This window comes from Cyprinus carpio, chromosome B15 (assembly GCF_018340385.1).
Source record: "Cyprinus carpio isolate SPL01 chromosome B15, ASM1834038v1, whole genome shotgun sequence".
Taxonomy (NCBI): domain Eukaryota; kingdom Metazoa; phylum Chordata; class Actinopteri; order Cypriniformes; family Cyprinidae; genus Cyprinus; species Cyprinus carpio.
Genome location: NC_056611.1, coordinates 9,803,779 through 9,816,031, shown reverse-complemented (window position 1 = coordinate 9,816,031; position 12,253 = coordinate 9,803,779). Strand labels below are relative to the sequence as shown.

The window sequence follows — 12,253 nt, the reverse complement described above, 5'->3', positions numbered from 1 at the left end:
TTTTAACATTTGTAAATGTATTAAAATGCACCTAGTATTACTTTGTCTCTCTGGAAGAGCCCAGTCTCATGAAAATGTGTATAAATAGTACACCAAATAAAACCGAAACCTCGTGGTATTGATATGCAAAAATTTACTTTGGGGTGCACATGACACGCATGTGTTTGGCGTGCATATAATATGCAGTTTTTGCGTGCATATGATACGAAATTTGTTGGCATGCATATGATACACAGGTTTCGCGTACATATGATATGCATCTACCCCACAACCCTTAACCTACCCATCGCGTAGCATATACACGCCAAAGTCCATTTTTGCATATCAATACTGTCGTTTTTATTTGGCGTACTATTAATACACACTTTCATGAGATTGTGTTGCTCTGGAAACAGAAGGTTAGGCACAATGCATTGTGGTTGCAGTGGTCCATGCATACTGCAAATTTTGGCAAATGTAGGTCATCCCGGTATTCCATGCGAACTTTTGCACTGTATACATACTGTATATTGCAGAAAACAGTAAGAGAGAAGTGTGCTATTCTGAACATAGTCACAATCTGAGAACCTGAGATTTCATGCAAACACAGATTTCCCAGCGTACTATGACCTAGGGAGTGTAGTATTGAGCTGTTCTGAGTGCCATAGACGGCCAGAGAAGTAAAACAGTAAAGCACTTTATCACAGAATGTGTGATGTTTGAATGAGAAGCTACCGAAAGAAATGCTTTGTGCCGTGGAACAGTATGAAACTTAAATCAACTGAGAACATAAACTATGTTTGCTTAACCTTTCTGAGTTTTGCGGTATTTTATTAAAATGTGTCAGATTTTGTACAGCTGACCACTGTGGTGTTTTTCTTTTCAGCTTTGATATAACTATATTTGGGTCATTATTCTACTTAACAGTAACTCTGCTTGTTTCTTTTTAAACAGCTGAATAGTAATAATGAATTAATACAGTTACAGTTTATGTTAAAACAACGTTTGTAAGTCACATTTTTTATTTTATTTTTGAAAATGTAGTTGCTGTCTTATCTGTGTCTTTATGTAAATATGAGAAAAATAAATCAATATATCAGTCTTAGGACAAACATGTGAACTACTAGTACTTGATCTTTACTCTAGCATACTGGCCTGATGAGGTTGAGAAGCGATTGATGTTGATAAGCAGCTGGTATTTTCAAAGAGGAAGCTGGTTCTAGATCAGTGTCTTCTTGCGTTCCTCAGCAACAGGAGAGATATTAGTCCTGGAATGTGTCGACAAACAGGAAGTGTTTTTCCTTATCCGGTCGGCAAGCTTCTGCTCATTCATCATCTCCACTGTTTGTGAATGCGGCCTTTGCTCTTGGATCTGCTTCAGATTACCGTTGGCGGTTTGTTTAGTGGTCTCAGACTGACCTCCAACCAGACCAAGCTGAGCTGGGTTAACATGTCACGACACAAACACAGGGACACAATGACATTTGCCTCCAGATAACAAAAACTATCATAGCATCTATAACTTTCATATTCGTCAAATTCTTTTAAAATGTGAATCATTTTACATTCAGTTGTTTTACATTCAAAATAATAATACTTTTGGGGTTTTGTTCACTTGCTAGTTGCATATTAATTTGTCTCAAACATCTTTGTGTTGTCATTATTAGTTATACTATGCTAAATGAGTGGAATGCAATGAAATGTAAACACAATGTGTTATGTGTGAGTGTGTTTTATATGTATACATGAAGAGTTAATTTGCAAAAAATAAACGACTCAAAAATCATGTTTTTTTATTGTGCATTATAATACATTTTGAATTAATCTCAGTTAAAACACAGTTGGGTTATTTTAATTAGGTTAAAAAATAACTAACAAATACAGCTAATTAACGCAATAAAGCATTATAAAAACATGATTTTTATCTGTTTTGCAAATAAACTCTTCATATATATATATATATATACAGTACACACACATATATTATGTAAACACAAACTTTTATTTTGACAGCCCTAATTCAATCATTCATTAATTCAAAACAAATTAAATACGATTTTAAGAGTTGTTTTTCTCCCTTCTCCTACTGTCCTGTCCAATAAAAGTGAAAAAGCTTAACTTTAAAATATGTAACTAAACATATGGTGTGAAAAGCCCTCGAATTAAGAAAATTCAAATTATACATGTCTTTTGAAGTCAATATATTATTGTTTATGTGGTAGACTGTACGGTGGATCATTGTTTAAATGCACTTAATGAACATTAAATTGGCAGGCGTAATAAAACATGCCTTGACAAGAAAACTTCTGCAGTCTGCATGAGAAACAGCAACATAGCGTGACAATCTGAGTTAAATTACTCTTTATATCAAAGGCAGTCCTTTCCCAAACGCATTCTTCACACACGTACAGTACATACAAATACACACAGCCTGCGACCCCCTCCTTCCTCTCTGTGTTCCTCACGCTATATGACCATCAGGTTGTTCAGGCGTGGAGACCCACAATCCCAGAGGATCACATTCAAGACAAAAGGCCTCTGCAGTGAGAGAGAAGCAGGCCGGAAGAGGCCACTCAAACACACAACACCAGTACATAATCTGAATGACTCTCTTATGTTACCCTCACTCTCAGAACAGTACAGTATATACAGTACAGTGGCCTTAGAAAGTATTTTGACATTTAAAAAGTGGTTTGCAACAACTAAAAATATGTTGCTACCAGCAAGGCATCCAATATTAAGGTGGTCAGACAGGTTTCTGGATTAGTTAACAAGCTAATAAGCATCTAAGACCAGCTACTGTGTTCAGAAATACAGCTACAGTCTGGATTTTTCAATCAAGTTTCAAGGTTTCCATTTAATCATTTAAAACCATGTAATCTTCATTGTCACTGGCTTGATATTTTGTCATATTATTAAGTGATTTACTGTATGCCTTCAAATATGCATCATATTAACAGAAAATATTAAATTAACATTCTGCGAAGCAGCTATTTATAACATTTTCTCACCAAAAAGAAAGAAAGAAAGAAAGAAATTAAATTAACATTCTGCGAAGCAGCTATTTATAACATTTTCTCACCAAAAAGAAAGAAAGAAAGAAAGAAAGAGGCAGTTCACACCTAAATACCATTTAGTTCATTTTATTTTATATTTTTATTTAATTTTGTTTTATATAAATCTATGAAAGTTACTTTGGAATTGCGTTGTAATTAATGATAATTTATGATTATCATGTACATTCACACAAGACTTATCAAAAATAATATGAAAGTCCAACCATCAATAGATATGGCATAAAAGTCTAAATTATGAGATAATATGTTCATTATTGTGGGAAAAAGTCAAAATTACATACTAATGAAAATCATAACATAAGTCAAAACTATGACAAAAAAATTACAAAAGGTTTTGACTGTCATAGGCTATTAACTTTTCCCACATAATTCGACTTTTTTCATTTTTTTTTTTTTTTTATGACCTACTTTCTTATAATTTCGACTTTTCTTCAAAAATATGATTTACCAAAGAGTGTGGCGAAAATGAGCTTGGGTACACATAAAAGTTTGTACACTATAATGTTTTGTTGTGTTTTGGCTCCACCTAATGGACACTATGTCGACTGCATCTTTATAGGACTTTAAAACCTTTAAACTTTAATAATATATATATATATATATATATATTATATATATATATATATATATATATATATATATATATATATATATATATTAGATTAGATTAGATTAGATTCAACTTTATTGTCATTATGCAGAGTACAAGTACAGAGCTAATGAAATGCAGTTAGCATCTAACCAGAAGTGCAAGAATATAGTGTTTTATATACATAAAAGTGCAGAGTGAGTGAAGCTATGATTTACAGAATGTACAGTGGGGTTGCTATATACAGTATTGAGCAGAGTATATACAGAATATAAATAGGAATGCAGTGTAGGATTGTATGTACATAATGAACAGAGCAATGTAGGATTATATATACACATTATGAACAGCAGCAATGTGAGAACAGTGGTAATAAATACAGTTGGATGAGTGTGCAAAAGTATTGTTAAAATGAATTCTATGTAAAATAAAAGTAGTGCAATTATATTTTTATAGAATAGTTTACTGTGCTTTGTACAGTAACAACTTAGTTTACAGTGCGATAACTAGAACAGTGTGCAGTGTGCAAAATATGAGTAGTGCAAATACATGTATGTAAAGTACTGACCAGTGACCAGTGCAGTAATAAAGTAGGTGCCGGTTAGATTGTTGGTGTGGCGTTAAGAAGGGTCACGGCCTCGGGGAAGAAGCTCTTCCTGAGCCTGCTAGTCCTGCTAGAGAGCGTAGGCTCCTGTAACGTCTGCCGGATGGAAGGAGAGTGAAAAGTCCATGGTTAGGGTGAGAGGCATCCTTGGTTATGTATATATATATATATATATATATATATATATATATATATATATATATATACACATATATATATATATATAAAAAGCTTTTTAAAATGCAGTATCTGACAAAGAATTGTAAATTAATAAATAAAAATACAGGTATCAGTGATATTTAATACGAATAGGCTTACATAATTAAATCTGATATTAATTTTAGTTGCTCCGTTTGTGTCAGTGGCCCTGAAACTGTGGTACATTTGTTTTGGTATTCCTCTTTTGTAAAACAATTTTGGCAGAATGTCTGTGATTTTATTGTACAAAATATTGACAGTTGTTTTGTTATGGAAATTTTTATTATTTTGTATCTTAAGAAAACAGACAAGAAAAGCATACTCATGTTTACATGATAAATCTTTTTTTTTTTTACTAGCAAAATTCCATATTCACAAATGTACAATAAGTTCTCCTGCAAAAAAAACAAAACAAAACAAAAACAAACAAACAAAACATTTTTTGTAGTATTAGACTGATAGGTTACCATACGACTTTCTATAACACAGCAAGCAATTAAAATGGTGAAAGTTTGTAAAGGTTTGTAGATAAAGATACTTACATGACATGAGAAACTAAAGATAGATGGCGCCACTGAAATCCACGCACACTCCTGCGAGCGCGCGGCAGCGTCTTTACGCACGCTCACCTGCAGTGTCAAAGTTTAGAGGCCGGGCAAAGGTCGTGTTTTGAGTTTATCCCACATCACAAGCAATGGCTTCCATAAGTTGGTTAACATGCAAGCGGTTTTCTCGGCTCGTGCGGCGGCCGCTGCTGCTGCAGTATGTTTGGGCTCCAGCGCGAGCACTTCACCGGGAGAGCGCGCGACGCGTGGCGGAGAAAACCCCGCTGAACAGATCACGATCATCACCGGAGCAACAGTACTTCACTGAGCTAGACAGAGCTGATGCACTGGTAAACACAGAGTATTACTGTGTAACATTACTTCACTGAGTTAGACAGAGCTGATTCACTGATAAACACAGAGTATTAGTACTGTATAACAGTAATTCACTGAGCTAGACAGAGCTGATGCGCTGGTAAACAGACAGAGTATTACTGTATAACAGTACTTCACTGAGCTAGACAGAGCTGATGCGCTGGTAAACAGACAGAGTATTACTGTGTAACAGTACTTCACTGAGCTAGACAGAGCTGATGCGCTGCTAAACAGACAGAGTATTACTGTATAACAGTACTTCACTGAGCTAGACAGAGCTGATGCGCTTGTAAACAGACACAGAGTATTACTGTATAACAGTACTTCACTGAGCTAGACAGAGCTGAAGCGCTGGTAAACAGACACTGAGTATTACTGTATAACAGTACTTCACTGAGCTAGACAGAGCTGATGCACTAGTAAACAGACAGAGTATTACTGTATAACAGTACTTCACTGATCTAGACAGAGCTGATGCGCTGCTAAACAGACAGAGTATAACTGTGTAACAGTACTTCACTGAGCTAGACAGAGCTGATGCGCTGGTAAACAGACAGAGTATTACTGTGTAACAGTACTTCACTGAGCTAGACAGAGCTGATGCGCTGGTAAACAGACACTGAGTATTACTGTGTAACAGTACTTCACTGGGCTAGACAGAGCTGATGCCCTGGTAAACAGAGTATTACTGTGTAACAGTACTTCACTGGGCTAGATAGAGCCGATGCCCTGGTAAACAGAGTATTACTGTGTAACAGTACTTCACTGGGCTAGACAGAGCTGAAGCGCTGGTAAACAGACACCGAGTATTACTGTGTAACATTACTTCACTGAGCTAGACAGAGCTGATGCGCTGGTAAACAGAGTATTACTTTATAACAGTACTTCACTTATCTAGACAGAGCTGATGCGCTGGTAAACAGACACCGAGTATTACTGTGTAACATTACTTCACTGAGCTAGACAGAGGTGATGCGGTGGTAAACAGACACAGAGTATTACTGTGTAACATTACTTCACTGAGCTAGACAGAGCTGAAGCGCTGGTAAACAGACACTGAGTATTACTTTATAACAGTACTTCACTGAGCTAGACAGAGCTGATGCGCTGGTAAACAGACACTGAGTATTACTGTGTAACAGTACTTCACTGGGCTAGACAGAGCTGATGCGCTGGTAAACAGACACCGAGTATTACTGTGTAAAAGTACTTCACTGAGCTAGACAGTGCTGAAGCGCTGGTAAACATACACTGAGTATCACTGTGTAACAGTACTTCACTGAGCTAGACAGAGCTGAAGCGCTGGTAAACAGACACTGAGTATTACTTTATAACAGTACTTCACTTATCTAGACTGAGCTGATGCCCTGGTAAACAGAGTATTACTGTGTAACAGTACTTCACTGATCTAGACAGAGCTGATGCGCTGGTAAACAGACAGAGTATTACTGTGTAACAGTACTTCACTGAGCTAGAGAGAGCTGAAGCGCTGGTAAACAGACACCGAGTATTACTGTGTAACAGTACTTCACTGAGCTAGACAGTGCTGAAGCGCTGGTAAACAGACACTGAGTATCACTGTGTAACAGTACTTCACTGAGCTAGACAGAGCTGAAGCGCTGGTAAACAGACACTGAGTATTACTTTATAACAGTACTTCACTTATCTAGACTGAGCTGATGCCCTGGTAAACAGAGTATTACTGTGTAACAGTACTTCACTGATCTAGACAGAGCTGATGCGCTGGTAAACAGACAGAGTATTACTGTGTAACAGTACTTCACTGAGCTAGACAGAGCTGATTCACTGATAAACAGACACAGAGTATTACTTTATAACACTACTTCACTTATCTAGACAGAGGTGATGCGCTGGTAAACAGACACATAGTATTACTTTATAACAGTACTTCACTTATCTAGACAGAGGTGATGCGCTGGTAAACACAGAGTATTAGTACTATATAACAATACTTCACTGAGCTAAACAGAGCTGATGTGCTGGTAAACAGACACAGAGTATTACTGTGTAACAGTACTTCACTGAGCTAGAGCTGATGTGCTGGTAAACAGACACAGAGTATTACTTTATAACAGTACTTCACTTATCTAGACAGAGGTGATGCGCTGGTAAACAGACACATAGTATTACTTTATAACAGTACTTCACTTATCTAGACAGAGGTGATGCGCTGGTAAACACAAACACAGAGTATTACTTTATAACAGTACTTCACTGGGCTAGACAGAGGTGATGCGCTGGTAAACAGACACAGAGTATTACTTTATAACAGTACTTCACTTATCTAGACAGAGCTGATGCGCTGGGTAACACCGAGTATTACTGTGGTAACATTACTTCCCTGAGCTAGACAGAGGTTACGGTGGGTACAGACATTACATAACATTACTTCACTGAGCTAGACAGAGGTGTAAACAGACACAGAGTATTACTGTGTAACATTACTTCACTGAGCTAGACAGAGGTGATGCGCTGGTAAACACAGAGTATTAGTACTACTGTATATAACAATACTTCACTGAGCTAAACAGAGATGATGCGCTGGTAAACACAGACACAGAGTATTACTGTATTTGTTAATTTACAATTGCTCCTTTTTATATTACATTTACATTTAATCATTTAGCAGACGCTTTTATCCAAAGCGACTTACTAATGAGAACAATAGAAGCAATCAGATCAACAAGAGAACAACAACGGTATACAAGTGCCATGACGAGTCCCAGTTAGTCTAGTACAGAACACGTAGCCAGGGTTTATTTATTTATTTATTTATTTATTTTAAGAATATGATAGACAAGAAAAGAAAAGGTAAGTACTAGTATTACTTGGTTAAGTGCTGGCGAAAAAGATGAGTGTTTAGATGTTTTTTGAAAATGAGTAAAGACTCAGCTGTTCGAATTGAGATCGGGAGGTCATCCCACCATATTACACTAATTACGAAAAGTACTGGTGTTACTGTGGTACACTTAGTGGTATTTTATGTTGTCATATGATTACTATATTTATAAACTGTTTTATTAACATTGTATTCCAATGAATGTGATTCTACAATGGTACTTGTACACAATTATGTATTATACGCCTAAATAATATGTGTCCGAAATTCATGGCATTACCCTTTTATAAAACTGCATGTCAATAATACTGTTACTAATAATAATGGTAGTACTGTAAATAATTTTTTCATGTTTTTATTTTCATTTAGTTTACTGCCAAATAATCTGTTTGTAGACCCTTATACTAGTTTATTTTATTTTGTAGATGCTGCGGAAATCTCATGAAACAGGTGAGGTCATTTGTCCAGCATTAATGAAACACGAATTAGGCCTATTGACATATAGAAAATCCTGTCATCATTTACTCACATCCATGTCTTTCCAAACTATGACTGTGTTTTTCTGTTGTTGTTGTTGTTTTTTTCTTACTTTTAATGCAATATTTTGTCTGCTATAAATATAGTGAAAAGTAGTAGAACTGTCAAGCTCTAAATAAATAAATACATACATACATACATAAAGTATCATAAGCCCAAATGTATTGTACCTTTATTTAAAGAACAAGCTAAAAATCTGAAAGCTTTTTCAAGATCAGTTTGTGTACAATTTGTGAATGAATCATTATTCAGAGTCCAGTTTTAATTATTGTTTGATTTATTTCAGTCTAATTCATTTCAAACTGGTCTGTATTATTCAGTCAAGATTACCAGTGAATAATTAATGACATTTCAGTCTATTACTCAAAGTTCTCGTATGATGTAATACTTGAAATAAATTGCACAATTCATTTAGACTGATATTATTTTACTTTTATGGTGTTTTGGGGTCCTTTTGAAGCATGCAATCTTTAGTTTGATGTAATTTATTGGGAATAAGCAAAAACATTATTTAGCATTTTCAATTTGTGTTGACTGATAAAAGTTATAAGGGTTTGGGACATGAGTGTGAGTAAATGATGCAAGAACACTAATTTTTTGGTGAACTAATCCTTTAACACCTGAAATTCATGGTTTTGTAATAAAGTGCAACAGTTAAAAACCATGAACCAAACCAACCAGCTACAAGGTGAATCTCAAAATGACAAACTTTGAAATGATTGATTTAAAATTAAAAAAAAGAAAAGAAAAGAACAGAGAAGAAAAGAAAAGAAAACTAGACAAAAAGACAAAGGTTGAAAACAGTGTACTTAACTATTGAAGGAAAAAACTACAATCCCATGAAGCATTGTGAATGATGCAATCAAAATAAAAATTATGAATAAACATAAAACTGCTAAAAGGGGTTATTATAAATATATATAAAACGAATTATTACAAAATAAGCATATATACTGTGTGAATATGTACATATGTACATATGTAAACAAAAGATTAATAACCTCATAGCTCACACATGCTTACAAGATATCATTAAAAATAAAGTCCCCTACAAAGAAATTGAAAGGGTTTTTTTATATCTGGAATGGACTGTTGTGCTCCATACAAAAATATTAAATGATGCTTAAAAAACATTTTGATGCTTAAATAGCATATTTCCTGCAGTTAAGTACTTTGCATCTATAGGCAAATAAGCCTTTTACCTAAAGCAATTTTTATTTATTTATTTTTTTGCAGGATTTTTGTCTTGGTTCCGGAATGGTCTCCTGGCAACAGGAATCGGCGTTATTGCATTTGCGCAGAGTGAAGTGGGCCGAGAGGCCGGACATGGTACTATATCATTTTCCACTCAGTCCGTCGGTTTTTCTTTTAAATCATAATAGTCCTGTTTTGAACAGTTTTTTTCCTTTCCTCCCCCAGTGTTCTTCATCCTGGGTGGAGTGTGCATATCGTTCGGCGGAGCGTCATATGTGACCAGTCTTCTGACCCTGAGGAGGATCATGCTTCTCTCTCGGCTGACTGTGCTGCTCCATGCGGGCCTGGTGTCCGTCGCAGCCCTCTTCTGGCTGTGTGCGGTATCGCTCTACATCGGCCGCCTGGAGTTGGAGATTATTCACGAGGAGGATGAGGAAGAGCACGGGGGAGATGAAGGCGGGGAATGCACAGAATGCAGTGCGAGACGAGAGAGACGCGGCGCTGAAGAAAAAGGCCAAGACAAGTGAGATGAGAGGAGACTCCGAATTCAGATGGCCTTTAACACTGACCCACAGCCAGATTTTTGTATTCACAAGCTGTTTAAACTGCTTTAAGAGAGAAGGTGAATCTGGTTTATGGAGTTGGAGCTTCTATCAGCATAATTGTGCAGTACTCTAGTGCTTGATTTATCAGGTCGAGTAAGTGTTTGTGTTTCTAATATTCCTGAACAACAGCTGTCCCACTGCATACAAGGGGGCAATGCCATATATACATATTTTTCCTTTGCAATATTTTTGTTGGATGTGGGGCGTGTGTGCTGGAACATGAAAATTTATCAGGCAAGTAGTTAAGCATCTTGGTTATTCAACTGTTATAAATGGACATGTTCACTACTTTATATAGTGATGTGATTCAGAAATTTTTTTTTTTCTTTTTGGTAACTCACTTTACACTAAGGTTTAATTTTCTAACATTAGTGCATTAATATTATAAACTAATAACAAAAACCTTTTTTTTTTTTTTTAATACAACATTTTGGAATACAACATACATTAATATCATGGTTAATAATATTAAATATAATATTTATGCTAAATATTATATTTATAATGTATAACAGTTATGAGTTTTATCATTTAGATTTGTACATTTATAATTTAAATATAAATATATAATTTATAAACATGTATTTGTATGTGTAGAAATGAACATTAATCAAGATGTGCTGTGAAAGTAAGTAACAAATTAAACCTTATTGTAAATTGTGCTTTTATAATTCATGGTTTCTACATAGTGTAGAATTTTTCCATATATTTAGGCCTCGTTTAGGTTGAGATTTATTTTTAAATGATTACCTCACGTCTCTCACAATTCATTTCGGATTTCCTGCTCTAGCGGTTGCAGTCTTATTTAATAAAATCATTCCTTGCAGATTTGATAAGAACTTATAGACGTCGTCTTCTGCCTCACGGCTTTCTCTCAACAGAGATGTCTGTATATCTTTTCTTTTGTTATGCGTGAATCCAAAGTATAGATATTGTTGGTATCTTTTTTTTTTACAGCATGCAGTCGTGCCATTTGCTGTCTTAGGTGTGTAGATATTCTGCTGATGTGAGATGTAGTGTCAGGCATGTGTGTCTATGTTTACTAATCATTGAATCAGCACATGCTGCACACTTACAATCAGTCAACTCTAGATCTAGATCAACTCTAGTTTAAATGCTATTTTTCCCTGTTCAATGCAAAAAAAAATAAAATAAAAAAAGAAACTGGACTACAAGAAGGAATAATTCAACCGTGTCATCCAAAATGTCCTTTACAGATTAAATTGTTGTCAATTGCTCATATTTCCTGTCTGTTATTTTGGATAAATGATTAGTGGTGCTAAAATAATAAATAAGGTTTTAAATGAGTTAAAAAGTAAAATAATCATTTGTGACCCTGGACCACAAAACCAGTCATAAGTCACGAGTATATTTGTAGCAATAGCCAACAATACATTGTATTGTGCCAAAAATCATTAGGATATTAAGTAAAAGTAATTTTCTGTAAAGATGCTTTGTAAATTTCCTATCATAAATATAATAATTTATATATATATATATATATATATATATAATAATATATATATATACATATATACATACATATACATATATATACAGTACATATATATATATATATATATAGAGAGAGAGAGAGAGAGAGAGAGAGAGAGATTATTATAGAGAGAGAGAGAGAGAGAGAGCAATTTTCTCAGTATTTAGACTTTTTGCACCCTCAGATTCCAGATAT

At 35.0% G+C, this 12,253-nt stretch overlaps 1 protein-coding gene across 1 annotated transcript; it reads left to right on the top strand.

Annotated features, from left to right (window-relative positions):
* Positions 1-5,067: 5,067 nt before the first annotated feature.
* LOC109082867 (transmembrane protein 160-like) lies at positions 5,068-11,726 on the top strand. Its single transcript, XM_019097710.2, has 4 exons — positions 5,068-5,342; positions 8,653-8,677; positions 10,001-10,093; positions 10,184-11,726. Exons 1-4 carry the CDS (start codon positions 5,142-5,144, stop codon positions 10,483-10,485), a joined length of 621 nt encoding a protein of 206 aa, XP_018953255.1. The 5' UTR covers positions 5,068-5,141; the 3' UTR covers positions 10,486-11,726.
* Positions 11,727-12,253: the final 527 nt, after the last annotated feature.

Coding starts and splice junctions, on each gene's coding strand:
- LOC109082867 (XM_019097710.2), top strand. CDS start 5,142: ATGGCTTCCATAAGTTGGTTAACATGCAAGCGGTTTTCTCGGCTCGTG. Junction 5,343..8,652: donor TAGACAGAGCTGATGCACTG/GTAAACACAGAG, acceptor TTTATTTTGTAG/ATGCTGCGGAAATCTCATGA. Junction 8,678..10,000: donor GCGGAAATCTCATGAAACAG/GTGAGGTCATTT, acceptor ATTTTTTTGCAG/GATTTTTGTCTTGGTTCCGG.